Genomic DNA, 25,225 nt, shown 5'->3' with positions numbered 1-25,225 from the left:
AGATTCACTTGAAACAATGGAGGTTTTGGACAAAAGAAACAGGCATGTAATGCATCACCACCAGATTTTATTAGAAGTCAATTCATTGGTAACAGTAGTCTCCTAACACGGTGTGAGGGTGAGCAGAACATCCTCCCTGACGGTTTCTGCACTACAGAAGTTGAACCTGTAGAGAGAAAACAACACAAAGTCACCTCCTCTTCCTGGCACACATCTGGAGTGTGACAATGAGGACAACCTCTGCCCCCAACCTCCCAGTCTGAGGGAAGGCCACACCCTATGCTGGAGATCAGACAATGGCCTAGGGAAGACCTCTTCTACATAAAGGAATGAATTCTCCTTTCCAGTGTAATTTTCTGGTTGTGCAACAGCAGAGAGTGAAGCTGTCAATAGACACCCCAAAGAAAAAGAAAGACTCATTTGTCATGAGCAGTCACTGAATACTTAGCCCATATCAAAAAATGCAACTGAGCAACAGCAGAGTCACCATCATAAGAAATCAGCCCAGTGTATAAAAACTAATTTCTGGTATTATGTTGGCTAACCATTATTTTAATTCAATAGGTGGCGGGCGCCTGTAGTCCCAGCTACTCGGGAGGCTGAGGCGGGAGAATGGCGCAAACCCGGGAGGCGGAGCTTGCAGTGAGCTGAGATCCGGCCACTGCACTCCAGTCCGGGCGACAGAGCGAGACTTCGCCTCAAAAAAAAAAAAAAAAAAAAAAAATTCAATATTGGAATTGAAATGACAAACTTTTCTCATTAAGACTGAATAATATGCCTTCTTTTCATATGTGCATCAAATAAAGGAAAGAAAAGAAGGAAGGAAGGAGAAAGAAAGAAAGAAAGAGAAAGAAGAAAGAAGGAAAGAAAGAAAGGAAAGGAAAGGAAAGGAAGAAAGAAAGAAAGGAAGGAAGGAAGGAAGGGAGGAAAGGAGAAGAGAAGAAGGAAGGAAGGAAGGAGGAAAGAAGGGAGGGAGGGAAGGAAGGAAGGAAAAGAAAGAAGGGAGGGAGGGAGGGAAGGAAGGAAGGAAGGAAAGAAAGAAAGAGAAAGAAAGAAAGAGAAAGAAAGAAAGAAGAGAAGAAGGAAGGAAGGGGAGGAAGGAAAGAAGGAAAGGAAAGAAAGGAGGGAGGGAGGGAGGGAGGGAAGGAGGGAGGGAGGGATGGAGGGAAGGAAAGAGGGAAGGGAAGGAGGAAAGGAAAGAGGGAAGGGAAGGAGGAAGGGAGGTAAGGAGGGAGGGAGGGAGGAAGGGAAGAAAGAAAAGGCCGAATAATACTTAGGATGCTTTGGAATATTTTTCTTTAATAAAATACCTTAGCATATGTAAAGTATCAGGCATGGAAAAACGTGCTCAGAAAATGTATTTTTTCCCTTCACGCTCACTTCCTCAATGACTGGCAGCCTCACAAATAGGAAGTTAAAGGTTAAAACAGTTATCAATCAGGGACACAAGAAATGAAAGGCACCAATATTTATATATGATTAAAGGTGAACTGAATTTGTTTTGTAGTAGTTAAGAATTTTGTAGAGTCAAACTTCCTGCACAGAAATTCAGAAACGGTCTCTTCATCTAATTATCCATAAAGTAAGGACAATGAAACTACCTCATAGGATATACATTTTTGTTTTAACAGCTTTATTCAGCTTTAATTTACCTGGAATAAACTGTACATATTTAAATTGATACGTTTTCACACACACAACATACACCTCTGAAACCATCACCAAAATCAAAGTTATAAACATATCTATCATCTCCCCAATTGTCTTTCTTCCCCTTTGTAATTGCTTCTTCCCATTCCCTCCAATATTCACTCCTCCCAGGCAACCACTGCTCTGCTGTCACTATAGAGTAGTTTGAATTGTCTGGAATTTTATATAAATGGAATCTAAGGTGTATGCACTCTTGTCTAGCTTTTCATTCAGTATAATTATCTCAAGATTCATCCATATGGTTGAGTGTACCATTAGTTGATTCCTTGTCACTGCTGAGTAATATTCCATTGTATGGACAGACCATAGTTTGTTTATCTATTCCTCTTTTGGTAGACATTTGGATTGTTTCTACTTCTCGGCTGTTACAATAAAAGCTGCTATAGGCCCAGGCGCAGTGGCTCACCCACATAATCCCAGCACTTTGGGAGGCCAAAGCAGGTGGATCACCTGTGGTCAGGGGTTCAAGACCAGCCTGGCCAACATGACGAAAACTCGTCTCAACTAAAAATACAAAAATTAGCTGGACATGGTGGTGCATGCCTGTAATCCCAGCTACTGGGGAGGCCGAGGCAGGAGAATCACTTGAACCCAGGAGAAGGAGGTTGCGGTGAGCCAAGATTGTGCCATGGCACTCCAGCCTGGGTGACAGAGCAAGACTCTGTCTCAAAAAAAAAATTGCTATAAACATTCATGTACAAATCTTTTGTATAATCATATGTGTTCTTGCCTCATGGGTAAAGAGTGAAGACCGAAATCGCTGACTCAGCTAGATGCATGTTTGGCTTTTTAAGAAACTGTTAAGGTGCTTTCCAAAGTAGTTGTATCCTTTTTATATTCCCATCAGCACTGTATGATAGTCCTTCACAAGAGTTGGTATTATCAATCTTAATTTTGGCCATTTAAATAGGTGGTATCTCATTCTGTTCTTAATTTGCATTTTTCTAATGATTAACTGTATCACATTCGGTTCTTTCACATTGAGAAATCTATTTGTGTTTTTATGTTTAAAGTGCATTTCAGGCTGGGCACAGTGGCTCACGCCTGTAATTTCAGCACTTTGGAAGGTCGAGGTGGGTGAATCACTTGAGGTCAGTTTGAGACTAGCCTGACCAACATGGTGAAATCCTGCCTATACTAAAAATACAAAAATTAGCTGGGAGTGGTGCTGCTGCCTGTAATCCCAGCTACACAGGAGGCTGAGGCAGGAGAATCACTTGAACCTAGGAGGCAAAGGTTGCAGTGAACTGAGATCGTGCCACCGCACTCCAGCCTGGGTAACAGAGCAAGACTCCATTTCAAAAAAAATAAAAATAAAAAAGTACATTTTATATAGCCAGAATACAATTGGATATTGAGTTTTAAAAAATACAGTAGAGTAAGTTTTGTCTTCTAATTGTGGTATTTAGACCATTTTTACTTTATACGATTATTTATATGGCTAGGTATGAGGCTATTGTCTTTTTTTTTTTTTTTTTTTTTTTTTGAGACAGAGGAGTCTTGCTCTGTTGCCCAGGCTGGAGTGCAGTGGTGCGACCTCCACCTCCTGGGTTCACGCCATTCTCCTGCCTCCAGCCTCCCGAGTAGCTGGGACTACAGGCACCCTCCACGACGCCCGGCTAATTTTTTGTGCTTTTAGTAGAGATGGGTTTCACCGTATTAGCCAGGATGGTCTCGATCTCCCGACCTCGTGATCCGCCTGCCTCGGCCTCCCAAAGTGCAGGGGTTACAGGCGTGAGCCACCATACCCGGCCCCTTTTAGTTCTTTTTATACTCTATTTTGGATTATATTTTATTCCATTTTATCTCCTTGTTTGGGTTATTTGCTATCATGCTTTGTTTCATTATTTTAGAATTTATAGCACATATTTTTAATTTATCACATCTTACTTTCAAAAGAGAATATACCAATTCATAAATGGTATAAGAACCTTTCAATAGCATATTTTCAGTTCTTTCCCCCACCCTTTATGTCATTGTTATATTTGACTTATACATATATTATACACTCCCCAAAATACTGTCATTATTTTTTAAGTAGTCAATTTTTTCAAAGATAATTTAGTAATAAGAATTAAAAATATTATGTATTTATCATGTATTTCCTATTTCCTGTGTTCTTAATTTCTTTTAGTGAATTCTTTTCTACTTGGTATCATTTTCCTGTGCCTGAAGTCCTTCCTTTGATATTTCTTTTAGTGTTAACCTGCTGGTGAGGAATTATTTCAGTTTTAAAAGTCTTTATTTCATCTTTGTCTTTGAAAGATATTTATGGGTATAAATTCCAGGTTAACAGTTTTTCCTTTCCCTACTCAAAGATGTTGTTTCACTGTCTTCTAGCTAGCATTGTTCCTGGTTAGAAATTTGCTGTAATTTTTTTTTTCTTCACTGTTCTAATGTGTCATTTTTCTCTGACTGCTTTCAATATTTTGTCTTTATAATTGGGTTTCAACATTTTTTTGTTTGTGGAAATTTAAGGGAACAAGTTAAGTTTTGTTAGACGGATATATCGTATAGTGGTAAAATCTAGGTTTTTAGTGTAATCACCTGAATAATGTACATTCTACCTGGTTTTGAGCATTTTGATTTTCATGTGTGTTGGTGCTGTGCTGTTTTCTTCATGTTTCTTGTGATTTTCTTTGATCTGTTGGTTTATAGTTTTCACCATGTTTGAAAATTTTCAAGGTATTATTTCTTCACATATATTTTTCTGTCCCTTCTTTGTTAGGGTCTTATTTCCAATAAATAAGCCTTATTATTATTGTCCTACAGATCACTGATATTCTTTTAAAATTATTTTAAAGATTTTTTTCTCTGTGTATTTCATTTCAGAAAGTTTCTATTATGTATTCAAGGTCATTAACCTTGTCTTCTATAATGTCTAATCTACTGTTAGTTACATTCTGTGCATGTTTTGTTTGTGACATTGTATTTTTCATCTCTAGAAACTCAGTGTGGGTCTTTTTCTATATAGGTTGAGCATCTAAATCCAAAACTAAAAAATCCATTCCTGAGGGAAGTAACTCAGGAATGGAAAACCAAACATTGTATGTTCTCACTGATATGTGGGAGCTAAGCTATGAGGATGCAAAGGCATAAGAATGATACAATGGACTTTGGGGACTTGGGGAGAAGAGTGGGGGGGGGGCGAGGGATAAAAGACAACATATATGGTGCAGTGGATACTGCTCAGGTGATGGGTGCACCAGGATCTCAGAAATCACCACTAAACAACTTACTCATGTAACTAAATGCCACCTGTACCCCAATAACTTATGGAAAAATAAAATAAAAGTAAATTAAAAATCCAAAATGCTCTGAAATTTGAAACGTTTGATTGCCAACATGATGCTCAAAGGAAATGCTTATTGGAACATTTCAGATTTTGGATTTTTTTTTTTTAATTTTTGATGCTCAACTGGTACATATAATGGAACTATTCCTGAAGTCCAAAGAAATTCAAAATTGAATCACTTCTTATCTCAAGCATTTTGGATGAGAAACACTCAACCTGTATATGCCACGCCTTTACTGACCTTTTAAGCAAATGGAATACAGGTTTAAGAACTGTTCTAATTTTCTCCTCTGCTAATGTAACATCTGTGTCAGTTTCGGTTTGGTGTCGATTGATTATTCTCCTCATTATAGGTTGGATTTTTCTGTTTCTTTATATACCTGGGAATCCTTGAGTCAAAGTCAGATACTGTGGATTTTAGATTTTTAGGTGCTTGATAATTCTGGATCTTTATAAATATTCTTGACCTTTTTGTTCTGCAATGCAGTTACGTTATTTGGAAACAGTTTGTTTACAGATCTTGGTCAATATAGGTAAATTATTTTCCACTATAAAGCAAGACTTTCGGCCGGGCGCGGTGGCTCAAGCCTGTAATCCCAGCACTTTGGGAGGCCGAGACGGGTGGATCACGAGGTCAGGAGATCGAGACCATCCTGGCTAACACGGTGAAACCCCGTCTCTACTAAAAAAATACAAAAAAACTAGCCCGGCGATGTGGCAGGCGCCTGTAGTCCCAGTTACTCGGGAGGCTGAGGCAGGAGAATGGCCTAAACCCGGGAGGCGGAACTTGCAGTGAGCTGAGATCCGGCCACTGTACTCCAGCCCGGGCTACAGAGCCAGACTCCGTCTCAAAAAAAAATAAATAAATAAAATAAATAAATAAATAAATAAATAAATAAATAAAATAAAATAAAATAAAATAAAGCAAGACTTTCTAAAATACTCTACCCTGTGTCCTTTGAATTATAAACTTTTCTAGACTGCTTGGTGTAAGCACCATTCCCAGTCCTGCAAGAGTATGGGAACTAGTTTCTCTAACCCATCAAATGGATATTTCAATGACCTCCAGCTGGTTTGTTCTCATACATGGGCCAATCAGTACCTTGATGAATATTCAGGGGGACTTTTCATAACCTCTGGGATTCTCCCTCGGCAACTCACTGCTGTCTGGTATGCTGTCCTGTGAAATCTACTTCCCTGGATCTTCTGATTCTTAACTCTGATTCTTTAACTTAAGGAGTCCACTGGGTTTCTCCTCCCTGTGACACATCCTGGAAATCTCTCGGAGCAGTAAGCTGGGGCAACTGCAAGGCTCCATCTTGTCCGTTTTTGTCTCTCAGGGATCACTATCCCTTATTCCTTGATGTTCAGTGTCTGGAAAACTGTTTTTTCACATACTTTGTTTGAATTTTTGGTCATTTCAGTCAGGACAGTAAATCTGGGTTCTGTTACTCCATCTTTGCCAGAAGCAAAGTCCCCTCATTTGGTTTTTATGAGGATGGAAGGATAGAATGACAGAAGCACAGGACTTGCCTCAGCATTCGGCCTAATACTCAGAAATACTTGGTCTAGTGTTGGTATTGTCATGATTATCATCAGATCACCTTTCCTGGTAGTTCACCTTCCTTTGGCTCCCACACCCTCCAGTCCTGGTTGAAACCAAGGATTATCTCCTGGACCTTCATCTTCACTGAGAAGACCAGTTTTTCAGAAAAGCCTGTTTCTATTCCTTGATACATTCACTGTGTTCCTAGCAACTTAAACAGCAATTAGGTAAGCCTGGGAAGTTTGGAAGATGCACACAAGAAGCACTCACATAGCACAAAGCACAGCTGCCAAAGGAAACATTCCTCTCACCTTAGAATCATGAAGCCGGATTCTCATTCTAACATTTAATTTGTATCAGCTATCACATATTTGTCTACGAATTGATCAAAGCTGTTTCCTAAAGTTCTACCCTTTTTCCTAAAGAAACAGAAGGCATTAGGAAGCAACTGTAACTAGGATGTAGGTGATCCCCTGTAGGAGGTTTCACTTAAATTAGACTTTTAGAAGGAATAGAACTATAAACACAGATTTGATATTTCACATCTCCTGGGATTTTCATTACTTACTGTTTTCCATCGTTTGTCTCCACTATAATCTTGGATGCTCCCACGCTGGGTAAATTTAGGTCAATCACATTGTTATACCAAATAAATTTAACCTTCTGCAAGTCCCCAACATCCACATCTGAGTCAAATTCATTGGAATGAGTATTATCTGGTTTGAGAGTGCCCCTGAGGATTTAAGAAATGAACAAAAACATACATGAGCATACATATAAATATATACATATATATTTGTGTGTGTGTGTGTATATATATATATACATATACATACACATTTATGTTTCTAAGACCAGCTTACAGTGCATTTCTGGCTAAGGTGATTGTTAGTACATTTTTCATTCTAATGTATTAAACAAATTCAGACATGCATGCTAACTCACTGGTAGTCCATTTGCCATGAATATCTCATATTAGTCACCTTTGCTTTAATAAAACTTCAAACATGTATTAGTCACAATTCCTCCACAATTTAATAAATGATGAGAGTATTCCATCATCTTTTTGCATGTGTTTTGTAGACAGACTAATTAATTACTGATTTTAAATCAGATGCCAGTCATCAAAGCAAACATGAATGGTTTTATCAGGAAATAGCATGAAAATACTTAGAAATCGAATTCTGAATAGTATTAAGGCATAAGGATGACACAATTTCTTCCTTTTTCCTTATACATGTCAGTACTCTACTTCCATATAGTAATGAATAGACAAACTCTTAGGTTGATGACATACATTATACATGTGTAGTATTCCAACATTAAGAAGTATTGGCTGGCCACCATGGCTCATGCCTGTAATCCCAGCACTTTGGGAGGCCTAGGTGGGCAGGTCACCTGAGGTCAGGAGTTTGAGACCAGCCTGGTCAACATGGTGAAACCCCGTCTCTATTAAAAATATAAAAATTAGCCAGGCGTGGTGGTGGGCGCCTGTAATCCCAGCTACTCGGGAGGCTGAGGTAGGAGAATTGCTTGAGCCCTAGAGGCAGAGGTTGTAGTGAGCCAAGGCTACACCACTCCACTCCAGCCTGGGTGACAGAGCGAGACTCCAGCCTGGGCAACAGAGCGAGACTTCGACTCAAAAAAAAAAAGCATAGAGCAATATTATTTTACTCACTTGAAAATTTCATACTGCTTAGAGTTTCCTTTATTTCCAAACAAAGAAACTAGTACATGTCCTGTAACCTTCTTTCCAGACAGTGTGACAGATACCTTATACCTCCAACCTGCAAGGGAGAAAAATTGCAAAATGTCAGTTTGGAGACAAAAGACACTAAAAACAAGTTAATTCGGATCCCACTACTGCTGAGTTTTGAATAATTTATTTATAATTTGTGTGTGTGTGTGTGTGTAATTTTCTAATCAAATAGTCATAGATATTCCTTTATATGTGTTTAGGGGATAGGCATTAGGTAGCAGGGGCTTTGCAGAATTTTTTCAAAGTTAAGACAGATTTTTTTTCAAGCCAAGGGACTAAAGAATACATTTAGTTTTCAGTTTCCAACCTGACAATTTATCCTTGAAAGTTATAAGAACGTTATGTTAAAAGGTAGTTGTAAAAGTGTGAACTGTGACATTTTTTTAGTTTAATTTATTTTCATAGATCACCAAATTTCATAGATCACCAAATTTTAGAGTACTGCCATCTTTTTGTCTAAATATCTACATTTATTTTCAAAATTCCATAATTCAACTTTTCATTGCCTTTGAGAATATATTAATTTATGAAAACCAAAAGAACGTTTTCTTGGTACTAGCCAATAGTTTGCCATTTAGAGATAGCCTGAGCAAATTGCGGAGGAGATAAAATTTGTCATCAGTATTAAAAAAAAAAAAAAAAACGGTAACCCAATTGACTCTCATCCAAATAGTTTTCTTCCTCTATTAGTAAGAAAAGAAACCCAGACCCTGTTCCCATTCCTACTACTCCTCCATCCTCTAATTCCCATCACCCATGGAGCCTACAATCCTAAACATCTCTTAAATCTGTCAATGTCTTTCCATTCTCACAACCTCTGCCATCTTTCTCTCCTAGATTACCCTTCTGCTTTTACGAAAATCTCAGAATTTTGTTCAGTGAAACTTTTGAGTGAATATAAAGAGGCTGGAGCAGAGAAAGCCTTCTGAATATAGCACCAGAACCAAATGTGAAGAAACTTATTTTTGCAGCTCTAAGAGTCCAGGACCCAAACTCTGTTCTGCCACCCTAATTAGCTATAATTACCTTGAACATAGCATTGAGCATTTTTCCACATTGCAGAGGGGGTGTTTAAAACTTTTGTATAGAAAAGCAAGTATGCACATTTTCAGTGGACATAATAATAAAATATATAGCAATACGAATATAAGATACAGAAAATAGAAACTTACGTGCAAAATTACTGGCATCACCAGTGTCTAGATAAAATTTCTGGCCCACATCATTTGTTTTCCTAGAATATCTATCAGCATAGTGACCCATCTGTGGGCAGCCTTCACTTGGACAGGGGAAGCACTTGTTCTAGTGAAAACAAACAAATGATGAATAAGGATGCCCTGTCTTTTAATTGTGTACCATATTTCCTACATGTTGTTGCCATTCAAATATTCTAAAGCCAGTTCTGTTCTGATGGTAAACGGGGATTTTAATAGTGTTTCAGCAGCAAAGATTAACAATGCATTTCATTATTCACAACAGTAAGTCACCAACTTCACTGTTAAACAACACAATACTATAAAAATCATACAGTGAGCCAGGTGCGGTGGCTCACACCTGTAATCCCAGCACTTTGGGAGGCTGAGGCAGGTGGATCACCTGAGGTTAGGAGTTCAAGATCAGCCTGACCAACATGGTGAAACCCCGTCTCTACTAAAAATGCAAAAATTAGTTGGGCATGGTGGCGGGCGCCTATAATCCTAGCTACTCTGGAGGCTGAAGCAGGAGAATTGCTTGAACCCAGGAGGCAGAGGTTGCAGTGAGCCGAGGTTGCGCTATTGCACTCAAGTCTTGGGCAAGAGAGCAAGACTCCATCTCAAAAAAAAAAAAAAAAAAAAAAAACAAAACAAAACAAAAAAACATACAATGAGAGAATATATATAAATATGTGTGTGTGTGTGTGTGTGTGTGTGTGTGTGTGTATCTATCTTCTATTTTTCTTCTTTTGCCTAATTTGTTCCCAAGACATTCATCTACTTACAGCTAGAATTTATTTTAGAAAGATTGCATAAGTAGAATAGAGGTTATAATCAGCTTCTGATAAACAAAATCAATTCTTTTCCTTTTTTTTTTTGTTTGAGACAGAGTCTCTTTCTGTCACGCAGGCTAGAGTAGAGTGGTGCGATCCGGCTCACTGCAAGCTCTGCCTCCCGGGTTCACACCATTCTCCTGTTTCAGCCTCCAGAGTAGTTGGGACTATAGGCATCCACTACCACGCCCGGCTAATTTTTGTATTTTTAGTAAAGACAGGGTTTCACCATGTTAGCCAGGATGGTCTCGATCTCCTGACCTCATGATCCACCCGCCTCGGCCTCCCAAAGTGCTGGGATTACAGGTGTGAGCCACCGCGCCTGGCTTTTTTCAATTGTTTTAGCTCATGTTTAGCATATCAAGCCCTGAAGGATTCGTATCCTGGAATTTTCTCTATGTGAAGAGAAAATGCCCCAGCTAGCCTAAGGCTTACTGTGAGGCTGATACCTGGAGAAGACATATTCATACAGGAAAATACTCCTTGTTTCTGAACCAAGGACTTATAAGAAAAAGAGATGGAGGGGGAGGAACCAAGTTGGCAGGACAAGTGTCCCAATTCCCACTATGAGGGGCAGGGCTACTCTACAGTAAAGGCAAGTGGTGGACTCCTGGCTCAATGGACCACATTGTGGGCTTATCACAGTCCCAGGGTTGGCATTCAACAAAATCCAGGTGTTGCCTAAGCCAGCCAGGAAGAAATAGCCAAAGCTCTCTGAGGGCATTGCTACAGCCAGAAGAACAGACAAGCCCAAGACTTCATCTCTAAATACAGCAGTGTGACCATCAATAAAAGACAAGGCTATTACCCAGCATCCAAAGGAGCCCAAAGACTTTGCACCCACAGACTCCCAATTCATTTCCTCTGCTGAACACACACCACCACCAGATCACCTGGCCCCAGCACTCACTTGGAGAGAAGCTTAGAAGAGAGTGCAAAGGTGAAGAAATCTGCAAGACTGAGACATTTTTTCTTATACAAGTGCTGAGTATCACTTAAAAGAACTGTTTATATTGTTGAATTAGACTAAGTTTTAACTGGATGAAACCTGAGGTTTTTGTGTTTGCTTCTTTATTTTTTCCCCATTACTTATTGTTGGGTATTGGGGAAGAAAATTAAAATAAAGTTAAAATAAAGAAAGAGGAGGGATATTCTGTCTCATTGTATATGGAAGCTGTAGTGTGAATAATATATGTACTCCCTCTCCCATAATAGCTAACATTAATTGAATGCTATTATATTTTTTGCTCTGAGCTAAGCAATTAACATATGTGTTCTCATTAAGTCCTCTCACCAAATATGTTGAGCTTACCATTAGTATTTACATTTACAGATGAAGAAACTTCTTGGAGAAGTATTTTGCTCAAAGATATTCAGCTATTTAATGGTGAAACCGGGATTTGCATCCTCTCTCCTAATCACTAAAGTATATATCCTGGGTAATTATGACTTCAGTTGGCACATTTGTTACTGGAAATTTTCTTATTAAATCCATAGGTTTTAAATTTTAATTTCAAAACTTTATGGTGCAAAGAAAATTCAATTTTATTAAAAAAACCCCAGAGAATAGATATGTCATAGCTGAGATGACATATAAAGAATTCAAGCAAGAGCAAACCGCTATAGCACACATTTACCTGTGTAACAAACCTGCACATTCTGCACAAGTATCCTGGAACTTAAAGTAAAATTAAATAAATAATTCAACCAAGATATCAAGAGAATACCAAATAAAATGAAAACTCAAAAAAGAAAATCTTGGCAATTATGAAATTGCACAGAAACATCCACACATGTCTATAATTATATATCAATAGTTTAAAAGGTCAGCATTTAAGAAAATTTTTCCATGTTCATCAGCATCCTATAGATATTTCTCAGATTTCCATAGACTAATTATTTTTTGTTTGTTTAGGGTTATTTCTAAAACAAGTTTGAACATTTACCCAATGAATACAAAGGTAATACAAATGAAAGTAAACATAGGACATTTCCATTTACAAGCTCATTTCTCTGAAGTGCTCTAATTTATCACTATTTAAATACATACCTATAATTAAAGGCATGTGTAAGATCAAAAGTATAAAAACATTCATTGAATGAGGTCATGTATAGGAAACCACACCAGTCATGTGAAGTGACGGTCACAAAATTCTTTATGCAGAAGGTGGAGTCTACTTACTGCAGTGAAGACGCTGTAAGAGGCACAGGGAAATCCAGCAAAGCCATCAGGATTGACGATGCTATCAGTGTAATATTTGTAGCTTCTTAAGTGATTACAGGCCGCAAAGTCTCGAGTCCCTTCGAATCAGGCACAATTACACATCAAGGACAGATTGCATTTTTCCAAGTTAACGTCATATTCAGAATATAGTGGTTGAATAGATTTCTCTAATTAATGTGAGCTCATGCGGGTCACAGAACAAAGTCATTTGTAAAGTATATTTATGATTTGTGATGTAATCAGAAGTTGAGTACTGTTTAAGATTATAATAGATAATACTGTAATTAAATGAAAGGTTTAACATACTGTAGAAGAAAAAGATTGGTCTAAATAAATAAAAGCTCATTCCCTGAATTAGGTGCTTGGAAGTTGACTGAAAATCCACTTTCTTTCCCAGTCTCCTCATGCCCACTTATCCCAGTGAAAACCTACATCTCATGGATACAATTAAAAGTCTTTTGTTACATAAAATGTGAGACCTGTACAATTCCAAAGAATTTAGCAAGTTTAGCAAAACAAAACGCAAGCTTTCCCCCAAGAAGATCTCTTTGTACACATAATAGTTCTACCTTCCCAGATTCCATCTATGTCCACAATCTGAGAGAGAATATTCTTCTCACATCCAGGCATTTCCACTCCTCCATTTGGAAAGAAATCTAGATGGCCCACAACTTGGCTCATTCCAAACCCTGAAGAATCATAAAAGTAAATGAGTGTTTATGCTAATGTATAGACTCAGACAATGTAACACCCTTTGGGGGACAGGTTGAGGAACTCACCCAAATTGGGGACTATGGGGGCACCATCCGTGTGAATTACATCCACAAATTGGGCATCACTGGGGTCCAATCGGACTAATTCAGGTGTGCCCTGAAAGCAAGGTTCTGCTGGGTCCAACCCTAGAGTAAAGAGTATGTGTCATGAATTATGACAAGTCCTGAGTACAGTCCTGAGTACAAGTATTAAGAGTAAAATATGAGTTAGGCATGGAAAGGGATGAATGAGTTCTTCCTTACCTGACCATTTGCTGAAGGGGAATCTGCTTCTAGCTATTTGCTTTAAAGTGAATTTTCTCCAAACCAAAGAATATGCCTTTCCTCATGGCCGTGTAGTCAGTGGGAGAGTCTTGGTCACTAGCGCAGTTACAAGAAAAGAGGCAGACTCTGGGACACACTGGACTAAAAACCACTCAGGGTAAAAGAGTCCCCAGTAGACTGTGAACTCGCACAAGAGCAAGGACCTTGGCTTCCACAGACGTCACTGAGAACACAGGCTTGCATTGCACAGCACCTGGCTGAGCAGGCTATGGGAAAGAAACATTTACAGACTGTGGAAAAGAAAATCCTGTGCAGAACTCCCCTTCAGCAAATGAACGGATAGGCATTCCAGATTATTCCAAGTCCAGATACAGCCGACTTATCCCAGGGGTTAAAAAGAGAATCACCAAGTCAGAGACAAAAAGGTTGAACACTGATGGAAGAGGAAAGTGGTCCTTCCTTGAAATAATCACCTCTCAGATCCAGGATGGTAGAATCTTTCTTATAACCTTACAGAGGTTTTAGAACCTGGATATCCAATATATGAGCTCACTGGCCGAATGCAGCCAGCCTCAGATTTGTGAAATACTATTTGTTATCTCATTAGCAGCACACAGAACTGGCAGCCCAGGGCACCCTGACCACATTTTCCCTGACAACTCTGGGGTTACGTTTGAGGTTTAAGCACATTAGCAATTGCTACTGAAGCAGAATATAATCAGTTATACAAATTTCAGCTCCCTGGGTTTAATTGTATTTATTCTACTATTTATGAAGTGTACTCTATTCATGAAACTTGTCCTTTGTGAATGTTGGTCAACAGGGAAATAGGCATGAATAAAATCTCTAGATGTCCTTAACTCACATTTTAGTCACGTGCAATATAAATACGCTAAACAGAGTGCTGTAGACCAAAGACTGGTATCAGTGAAGACTTTACAAAGCCTCAGAACAGAGTGATTTCCGATTGTGAGGCCCAATTCAGAAAACATGAGAAGGTAAAAAGTAGAATTGCACCAAATTTCCATCTTGTATTTCCTTTGAGACCACAGACAGTCTACATGTAGTCTAATTTTGTAGCTTTATTTATTTAGTTACTTACTTACTTACTTTTTATTTTTTTAAGGAGATGGGAGTCTCACTATGTTGCCCAGATTGGCCTCAAACTGCTGGGCTCAAGAGATCCTCTGGCCTCAACCCCCTGGCATCTTTCACTGTTTTGACCAACCTGTGATACGTCCAATGGTCCCATTGGTTCTCCTTCCAGCCTCCCCAGCAGCGTGGGCACCCAGGCTGTGGCCAATGACGTGCACGTTGGAAGGTGAGTAACCGAACGCCGACTGTAAGAAAGAAAACCTTTTTAGAATGTTTTCAAGTACAGTCACGAGTTGCTTAACAATGGGGATACGTTAAGAGAAATGCATTGTCAAGCGATTTTGTTGTTGTGGGAACATCATAAAGTGTATTTACATAAACCTAGATGGCATAGCCTACTATACACCTAGGCTATGTGGTACAGCCTGTTGCTTCTAGGCTACAAACCTGTACTACATGTGACTGTACCATGTACTGTAGGTAATTGGAACACAATGTAACTAGTTGTGTATCCAAATATATCTAAACCTAAAAAACATACAGTAAAAATACAGTATAAAAGATATTAGCCTGGTCTTGGTGGCTCAGGCCTGTAATCCCAGCACTTTGGGAGGCCGAGGTGGGCTGATCACCTAAGGTCAGGAGTTCAAGACCAGCCTGGCCAATCTGGTGAAACCCCATCTCTACAAAAATAAAAAAAATTGGCCAGGTGCAGTGGCTCATGCCTGTAATCCCAACACTTTGGGAGGCCAAGGCGGGCGGATCACGAGGTCAGGAGATCGAGGCCATCCTGGCCAACACGGTGAAATCCCCTCTCTACTAAAAATACAAAAAATTAGCCAGGCAGGGTGGTGGGTGCCTGTAGTCCCAGCTACTTGGGAGGCTGAGGCAGGAGAATGGCATGAACCCGGGAGGCCGAGCTTGCAGTGAGCTGAGATCACCCCACTGCATTCTAGCCTGGGCAACAGAGCAGGACTCCGTCAAACAAACAAACAAAACAAAAATTATCTGGGCATGGTGGTGGGTGCCTATAATCCTGGCTACTAGGGAGGCTGAGGTGGGAGAATCACTTGAACCTGGGAGGTGGAGGTTGCAGTGAGCCAAGATCGTGCCACTGCACTCCAGCCTGGGTGACAGAGTGAGACTCTGTCTCAAAAAAAAAAAAAAAAAAAAAGTCCCAAAGTGGTACATCTGTAGAGGCCACTTACCATGAATGGAGCTTGCAGGACTGGAAGTTGCTCTGGGTGAGTCATGGAGTAAGTGGTGAGGGAATGTAAAGGCCTAGGATGTTACTGCACACTGCTGAAGACTTTATACCCACTGTACACTTACTCCACACTCAGTTCATTTAAAATAGTTTTCTTTCTTTATACAATTTTTATTTTTATTATTTTATTTATTTATTTACTTATTTATTTTTTGAGATGGAGTCTCCCTCTGTCCCCCAGGCTGGAGTACAGTGGCATGATCTCGGCTCACTGTAAGCTCCGCCTCCCGGGTTCATGCCATTCTCCTGCCTCAGTCTCCCAAGTAGCTGGGACTACAGGCGCCCGCCACGTCACCCAGCTAAGTTTTTGTATTTTTAGTAGAGACGGGGTTTCACCATGTTAGCCAGGATGGTCTAAATCTCCTGACCTCATGATCCGCCTGCCTCGGCCTCCCAAAGTGCTGGAATTATAGGTGTGAGCCACCGCGCCCAGCCATTTTAACTTTTCAAAATTTTTTGTTAAAAACTAAGACTCAAACACCTGCATTAGCCTAGGCCTATACAGGGTCAGGATCATCAACCTCACTGTCTTCCACCTCCACATCTTATTTCCTGGAAGGTCTTCAGGGGCAATAACATGCATGAAGCTGTCATTTCCTATGATAACATGTCTTCTTCTGGAATACTTCCTAAAGGATCTGCCTGAGGCTGTTTTTCTTTTTCTTTTTTTTTAATAAGTAGAAGGAGTATACTTTAAAATAATGATAAAAAGTACAGTAAATATGTAAACCAGTAATGTCATCATTTATTATCATTATCATGTATTATATACTGTACATGATTATATGTGGTAGAGTTTTATATAACTGGGAGTGCAGTAGGTTTGTTTATACCAGCATGACCACAAATCCGTGAGTAATATGTTGTGCTATGGTATCATGATAGCTATAAGTCACAAGGCAATAGGAATTTTTTAGCTCCATTGTCATCTTATGGGACCTCCATCATATCTGAAGTCCATCATTGACCTACACATCCTTGTGTGGTGCGTGACTGTGTTGCAGAATTCGTGAGGGGTGCAGGGGAAGAACCTTCAAAAACCTCAGTGTCAAGAAGATACACTGCCTTTCCAAAGCACTTGACATCCATGTTTTTTAAAATAGTTATAATGAAAAATGGAAACGGGTTTAACTTTTAATCTGGAGGAAGTAGGGCTGTATTTTGTTGGAGAGATAAACCTTAATGAATATGAAGAGCTGTTATCCAGAGATGATGAAGCAAGTATTTGGATTAGAAAGTAAAAATAAAAACAGTTATTTAAACACATTTGAGTATAACATTTTCTGTGTTTTTTTGTTACCAAATGAGGTTAGCTTGTTATCACTGTGCTTCTCTTAAGGAAACAAAACTAAAATCAAACAAAACTAGATTAATTTTAACGTTCACATAGGTAATAACTAGTAAAATTAAAACAAATACTCGTGGAATTTATTAAAAACAACCTACCAATTGCTTGAATAAGTTAAATTTTAAAAACTAGTTTATTTTTCTTTTATTTTATTTTATTTTATTTTATTTTATTTTATTTTAGACGGAGTCTTGCTCTGTCACCCAGGCTGGTGTGCAGGTGCGATCTCGGCTCACTGCAAGCCCCACCTCCTGGGTTCAGGCCATTCTCCTGCCTTAGCCTCCCGAGTAGCTGGGACTACAGGCGCCCACCACCACGCCCGGCTAATTTTTTGTATTTTTAGTAGAGGCAGGGTTTCACCGTGTTAGCCAGGATGGTCTCGATCTCCTGATCTCCTGATCCGCCTGTCTCAGCCTCCCAAAGTGTTGGGATTACAGGCGTGAGCCACTGCACCCAGCCAAAAAGAACTAGTTTATTAACATAATGGGTTATTGATGAAACCCAAAGCTAGATTTTTTTAAAAAAATTTCTTTGTAACCAAGGGAAATGTCATATCTGAGTAGAGAAAGGTCTTTATCTATGATTAAATCTACAGACTTTTTTTTTTTGGAAAGACAATCTGGAAAACCATGTGTACAGGCTTTTATACAATCCAGGGGTAATTACCTTCAGAACTTCAACAAAATACGCTACTTCTGCTCCCACAATCCTGATGTTCTGTGACGCTTGTGTGTATCCAGTTCGGGAGCCACCTTTCCAGTCCACACAGATACAGTTCACACTTTCCACCTGGAACAGATTCTGGTGGAAGGGGCACAATAAACAGATACATAATTCAGGATCTTTATTAATTACTAGTTAAACATTTCAGAGGACTAGGATAAATTCCTTCCTTGACTGACATGACATCATTTTAACCCCAATGCAACTGACAAAACTTACAGTCTGTTATAGATATATCATCTCTGCTAAAGTTTAACATCATCTCCAAACTGGAATTTGACCATAGTGGGAACTGGATTCTTGGGATTTCTGCTGTAGCAGATACAGAGACATTTAATTCAAGAAAAAAATGTATAAAATGTGGTACAATGGGTTGTTCATTAGGTCATCCTAAATGCCACAAGGCTACATTGTCCCTTACTAGAATGCACCCAAGGACATTGTTTGCCTTGTCCACTGGTGCAGCCTCAGTGTCCAGAAGAGATTCTGGTACACAGAAGGTGCTCAGTAAATATTTAATGAATGAATGAAAGACAATGTTAGGACCCCTTATATAAATACATTGAAGGTGAATAAGTTTTTACGCAATGGAAATACTAATCAAAATTTTTAGATGAACATGTTTTATTGTACATCACTAAAGAGTTATTAATATTTCACATGAAAACACTGCCTACCAGATATCTACAGAAAGCCTTGCTTGATGGCATTTAATTATGGCTTCATGGAGGTTAGTTCTGGAAGGAATTCTGTTGTCTGAGTGTGTTTATGTATACCCTCTTTTTTTTCCAAAAGAATTTGAGAATAGGCCAGGCACAGTGGCTCACGCCTGTAATCCCAGCACTTTGGGAGGCCGAGGCGGGTGGATCACGAGGTCTGGAGATCGAGACCATCCTGGCTAACACGGTGAAACCCCATCTCTACTAAAAACACAAAAAATTAGCGGGGCCTGGTGGCAGGCACCTGTAGTCCCAGCTACTCAGGAGGCTGAGGCAGGAGAATGGAGTGAACCCGGGAGGCAGAGCTTGCAGTGAGCCGAGATCGCACCACTGCACTCCAGCCTGGGTGACAGAGCAAGACTCCATCTCAAAAATAAAAAGAATTTGAGAATAATGGAACAATCTTAGAAATCATCTCCAACTTTTCCATTTTCAAAAGGAAAAATCCAAAGCAGGGAAAAGATTTGCTAATCATAGCTACGGAAAGAGTCAGGACTGGAATGTAGAACCTTTATCCTTCTAGTTTAAACCACTTGTTTCTGCATCTCAAAGCAATAGTGCTGTCAAAGCCTAATCAATGCAAAACAAAACAAAACAAAAACAAACCACAATTGCCTTTGGGATCTTAGAAATAAATTGCATAGCCATATCAAAGGAAGCTATATTCCTTTTGAACTGAGAATCACATTTTTTTTTCTTCACTGTTGTGTAAAAATCTATTACTACCCTCCAATAATCATCAGCTTTAAATTATTTTGGAAGACAAGTTGTGGTTTTACTGCTTGTCTTTAAACTTGCAGAGTGTACGGACTCTAGGGTGCTCATCTGTCTTTAGGATCAATGGATATGCTCTGGAGTTGACTCATTCTGCCCTTGGTTTGAGCCACAGGCAGACCTGAAATTCTATGGGCTTAGGAGGACTTTTGTGTCTTTCTTCTGTGTTTTTTTTTTTTTTTTTTTTTTTTTTTTTTTTTGAGACGGAGTCTCACTCTGTCACCCAGCCTGGAATGCAGTGGCGCGATCTTGGCTCACTGCAACCTCTGCCTCCCGGGTTCAAGTGATTCTCCTGCCTCAGCCTCCTGAGTAGCTGGGATTACAGGCATGCGCCACCACGCCCAGCTAACTGTTTTGTAGTTTTAGTAGAGACAGGGTTTCACCGTGTTAGCCAGGATGGTCTCGAACTCCTGACCTTGTGATCAGCCCGCCTCAGCCTCTCAAAGTACTTGGATTACAGGTATGAGCCACCACACCCGGCCTGTGTCTTTCTTCTTGATACCTCTGAAGAAAGGACTACTCCCTTTGTGCCACAGTAGGTCAAAGAAATTTGATGAATACATGAATAAATACTTGAACAAATGAATCAATAATAATATTCCTCAAGCACTAGCAGTTACTAGGAAAATTTATTCTATTTGATTTTCTGTTTTTTCATTCTTCTTTATGACACAGCACATAGCCAAAAGCAAATTAAAGAAAATAGGACCACTGCTGTTGAAACAACAGAAGCCAAAATAAAAAACCTACACAGTTTTCCAAGTTATTGCTACCAGAGGAGATCAAAGAGTAGCAAGTGAACATCAAAAGGAAATAATTCATTCAGGCAAAATGAGACCTCTTAGCGCTTCACATAAAATTAAAAACAAATGAAAAATCAGGGGCCTATGACCAGCTGGTGTGCATCAGTATGAGAGCATCTGTTGCTAAAATTTTGAAACACCTCCATTATCAGTTGTTAAATAACTAGTGCCTGGATCTACCAAATGCTTGCCAGCCTCACTGCTCTGAGCATCCTAAACCCCCTCTTCCCACCACCACCTCCTTGACCTCCCTTAGGAACTCTAGGCCCCGCAGGGGTCTGAAGATCCTTCAAGACTGTGGGTGCCAGCACTGTCCTCATTGGTTGGGGCCAGTGCCTTACTGGTTGTTAATTATCACTTTGGAAACAACCTTTCCTTGAGAGATGACTACATCTCACCTCGCATATATTGGCCAGCCAGTTTTCTTCTCCCTTGTCTATGAATCCATGAATAATAAAGCGAGTTTTTCTATTTGTTTTGAAATTGGAGTTACTGATGGTTGATGAATCTGCGACAATTTCCTGTTTAGACAGAAAAGTGTTTCATGTCAGTTTCCTATAGTAGCCAATAGAACCATTTGTGGAGAGGGTTCCACATGGAGAGGGGCGGTAAGTAGAAGACTTCTAGGATTCAGGATCCTTGTGAATAATGATCCTCCCATTATAACCACAGTATTCACTATCATCACCATGTTGTCATTTCCCAGTCATCACAACATGTTTGCAGTTGTTCAACTTGGGATAATATGTCTGTTATAAACTTGGTGGTAATGATCTTTTCTTCATACAATGGAAGGCTTTGTGTGTATGTGCATATGTTTATGTATCTTTATCTAATATAGATATACATACATAATGGGAGATTATATAAATATATAATATTGGGAATGTTTATATACTTTCTATATATAAATATAGCCCTATATTTACAATATTTATTAAATGTTATAGAGGAAGGACAAGAATAATATGAAGTTAATGAACCTTTTATAAAGAATTTACATTAAGAAATACCTAAGCTCAGTGCCCTGAATATCTACAAAGATGCAAATTTCACAGCCTGATTTGTTTCTCTTAAGAACGTGAATATTCAGTATCCTTATTACATAAAACAGGTGGAACTTAGTTCTAAACACAGTGATAGTTCTTACTTGAAAGTTGTTTGGGTTCTCATTAGTATATAGGAGGAAGCGGGTGTTGACATCTTTTGGATCCCAGGGCAATATATGGAGGGGTCTTTCCACAATTCCTGACCATGGGGCATCATCACTGAAGCAGCCGAGTCTTTCATAGCAAACTTCTTTTCCTGCAATCCCCCAGAAGGATATTAGTTTTACAAGCATGCTCTTTTTAATGATCTGACTGCCAATATAGATATGAGAGTTAAATTACACTGTGTGGTAGACATTCCTCCTCCACTACTCTCAACACCTTCCTAGCCACACACTCACAAAACAGCTTCAAAAGACAACACAACTGTTCCAGACAGGCTGTTGGTCCTCAATTCTACCACATAGGATCACTTCATTCCCCTTGTGTCTCTGACCAGTCCCAATGTGGGACTCCTTTTAGCCTCTAAACTCAGATATCTTCCTTGGGCTATAGGTGCTCAAGAAAGGGACAACCCTGTGTCCCTAAGCCTTAACTTCCTGTAGCCACCGTTTAGCTGTGGGCTTTGAAAGGAGCGCTTACATTTTATGGAAAGGTCAAAACCGTATGTCCCTTTCCTTGCTGTACTGAAGGTCATCTTCATTACTGTGATGAAGAAGCTGTTCACAAACAACCAAACAAAAAATCCATGGTTTAACACAACTCCAGGCTTGAATGTCACTCCATAAAAAAACAACCTAAACAGCCTGTAATCCCAGCACTTTGGGAGGCCGAGGCAGGTGGATCACAAGGTCAGGAGATTGAGACCATCCTGGCTAACATGGTGAAACCTCGTCTCCACTAAAAATACAAAAAAATTAGTCAGGTGTGGTGGTGGGCGCCTGTAGTCCCAGCTACTTGGGAGGCTGAGGCAGGAGAATGGTGTGAATCCAGGAGGCGGAGCTTGCAGTGAGCTGAGATGGCACCATTGTACTCCAGCCTGGGCGACAGAGCGAGACTCCATCTCAGAAAAAACAAAAACAAAAACAAAAAAAACCCAGAGAAGGGTTCTCTTTTCTAAGGAGGATAAATCTAGATTAATGGTAGGAGTAAGAGTAGTAGCTGTTGTGGGGGCTACCTTTCTCACAATCTTACCATGTGCCAGGTGCTGGGCTGGATGATTTACTAATCTGACCTAATTCTCACAATAATCCTAGGAGATGGGGTATCCGACTCTCCCCGTTTTGCAGACAAAGATTCTGAAGCACAGAAGTTAAGAATTTTGTTCAGAGTAATATAGCTGTAGGTGGTGGTGGAGCCAAGGTTCAAACTCCTAACTTGACTTAATGTCAGGGTTGCTAGATTTAGCAAATCAAAATAAAAGTAAATTTGAATTTCAGATAAATGATAATGTTTTAGTATAAATATGTCACATATTTGTTGTTTGTGGGAAATATTTGTTGTTTATCTGAAATTCAAATTTAACTGGGCATCTTAGATGTTTTCTGAAAACCCTACTCCACATACCTGTGTTCTTATGCATCTCCTGTGCTTTACTCCTTGAAGTAATGCTTCATGTTATTACTGTGGCCTGAATTCAGCTGCCATAGCCCTCTTGACCGTGCTGAAAAGTGAATCTCTCCCAGCTCAACATTTATATTTTTTTCTTACCTGCTACTGCTCCCAGCAGCAGTGAAAGAGTCCAAAGCAGCAGCATCTACACGAAATTAAAAACATGATTGAGTCTGGCTAAGTTTTTAAAAGATCCGCAAGTTTTAGTTCATTTAGATCTCTGGGGGAAAATGGATAAATTCTGATCAATTAGGCCTAGAAAACATGTTCCTGACTCACCTTGGCAATTCTGTCAGGTTCCACACACAACCAGATAGCAACAAAAGGTCCTTTTATAGGCGAAGCTTATCTTTTTGAAACCGTGGAAAAATGGCATGCAAAGAAAGGCCCAAGGATGTGTTTCCAATTTTAATCATAGATAAACCAAGGTTGACAGAGTAGATAAAGTTTTCCATAGTAGTTGTGGGAAGATGAGAAAGGGGGTAGATATGTGATTATGTAAAGCTCAAAATCACTTTAATTTCATTATAGTAAAGGTTCTAGTCTTTCCCTTTTTTAAGTTTACAATTCTCTGTGCATGTCTGTGGGCATGTGTGAAACTAAATTGTTTTCACAGATTTAATAACAGCAGTCTTAAAAGCAAATGCTAACAGCCTACCAGCTCTTGCCATTTTTGTATAACCTTGCCTTACCCTCAAAAACAGTGAAATAGAAGCAATCCTTCAAGAGAGTTCATACCTTCTGGAAAAGCATTTGATTTGTTATTTTGATAGTCTATATAACTGATTTATTTCTTAACAATATCATGGAGGAAAGAATAAATAAGCTACGAAAGGGAATTGGGGGTACAGCCAAAAGCATAGAGGCAGAATCAGTGACCCCACTATCAGATGAAAGGATGAATAAGCGGAAAAAATGTGATTCAACTTGGAAGAAAATGGTTTAGAAAAAATAATCTGAAAGAGAATTGTTTGATGGAAAGTAACTGGGGATGTTTTCAGTTAAGGACGGATTGCTTACAATAAATGTTAAAAAGAGTACAATGTGATACTATAATTTTAAGAGAACAGAACCTTTTAGCCTGGAAGTGTCACAGCTATACATTGAGTTATTGAAATTGTCACATTCGTAGGTCAAAAGTGGTCAAAAACAATTCAACCCCCTGGAAAAGTTTATAGGTATAGAGAAAGGCAACCGAATTATTGTGTACAAAGGAAGTTCGAGGAAGTTTGGCAAGGGAATTGTTAAAATAAAGACAGAAGGCACAAGGAAGGATACATGGATGGACACCATGGCAAATTCCCACCTAATCTTTCAAATATCAGCCTTTCATCCCCTCCTCAGGCAGTCTTCCTCAGTCATGGTTAAGCTGGTTCCCTTGTTCCCTCTAAGGAAGATTCTCTTTAGAAATTCTCTCACTTGAGACTGATCATTTGTATATTATAAACTCAGAGAAGGCTGGAATGCTCAGGGCCTTGTTGTCACATCCTAGCACCTAGCCCAGTACTTGATACACAGCAGACCTTCAACACATCTCTGATGGATGATTGACCAAATGAGGGAATGAATATGAAAAGCAAAGCAATTTATTTTGCATAATTGCTGCAATAATAATTGTCTCCATAATCTCATAAGTAAAAAGCTGTTGAAACTTCTTTTATTCAAAACATACAAAAAAAAAAAAAAATCCAGAAGCTTCTAAGAACAGAAATCTTGCATCTCTCTCGTATTTAGCCATGGTAATACTGTTTTGATCTCAGAGTCATATCCTATGAGAGTCATTGTTTACTCTGGTTTTGCCATGAAGTCATTTACATTTTGTGTGAGTTACCAAGTAATGCACACAAAGTTTCTAAGTTGGCATTTTAGATGGTACAAAATGTAATCCATAATTAGGGGGACATTTGTTTAATATAGTTTAAAGAATTAGGATCATTAGTCACCAAATTCTGAAATAGAGAGTAAAATCTGTGGGGATATTTTGCAAACTAAAATAAGTTCAAATTTTATAATATCTCAAGAAGATTCAACTTCTCAAATTTATAAAAGCTAAGAACGGAATGGTACATAATCAGCCATCTATTACATCTGCTCTGGTTGAATGACTTCCTCTATACATAATCCTGCTGAACTTTTTTTTTTTTTTTTTGAGGCGGAGTCTCGCTCTGTCGCCCGGACTGGAGTGCAGTGGCCAGATCTCAGCTCACTGCAAGCTCCGCCTCCCGGGTTTACGCCATTC

The 25,225-nt window shown here is 39.3% G+C and overlaps 1 protein-coding gene across 1 annotated transcript; it reads right to left on the bottom strand.

Annotated features, from left to right (window-relative positions):
• Positions 1-47: 47 nt before the first annotated feature.
• Positions 48-23,320, bottom strand: PNLIP (pancreatic lipase). Its single transcript, XM_030940722.1, has 13 exons — positions 23,266-23,320; positions 23,086-23,131; positions 21,477-21,631; positions 20,725-20,847; positions 17,974-18,108; positions 14,826-14,937; positions 13,340-13,459; positions 13,130-13,249; positions 12,519-12,637; positions 9,483-9,612; positions 8,230-8,338; positions 7,120-7,284; positions 48-166 (listed from the first exon to the last, which is right to left on the bottom strand). The coding sequence occupies exons 2-13, from the start codon at positions 23,129-23,131 to the stop codon at positions 103-105; spliced, it is 1,398 nt and encodes a 465-aa protein (XP_030796582.1). The 5' UTR covers positions 23,266-23,320; the 3' UTR covers positions 48-102.
• Positions 23,321-25,225: the final 1,905 nt, after the last annotated feature.

This window comes from Rhinopithecus roxellana, chromosome 11 (assembly GCF_007565055.1).
Source record: "Rhinopithecus roxellana isolate Shanxi Qingling chromosome 11, ASM756505v1, whole genome shotgun sequence".
NCBI classification, from domain to species: domain Eukaryota; kingdom Metazoa; phylum Chordata; class Mammalia; order Primates; family Cercopithecidae; genus Rhinopithecus; species Rhinopithecus roxellana.
The sequence above is the reverse complement of the archived record's forward strand: the minus strand, read 5'-3'. Positions and strand labels throughout refer to the sequence as shown.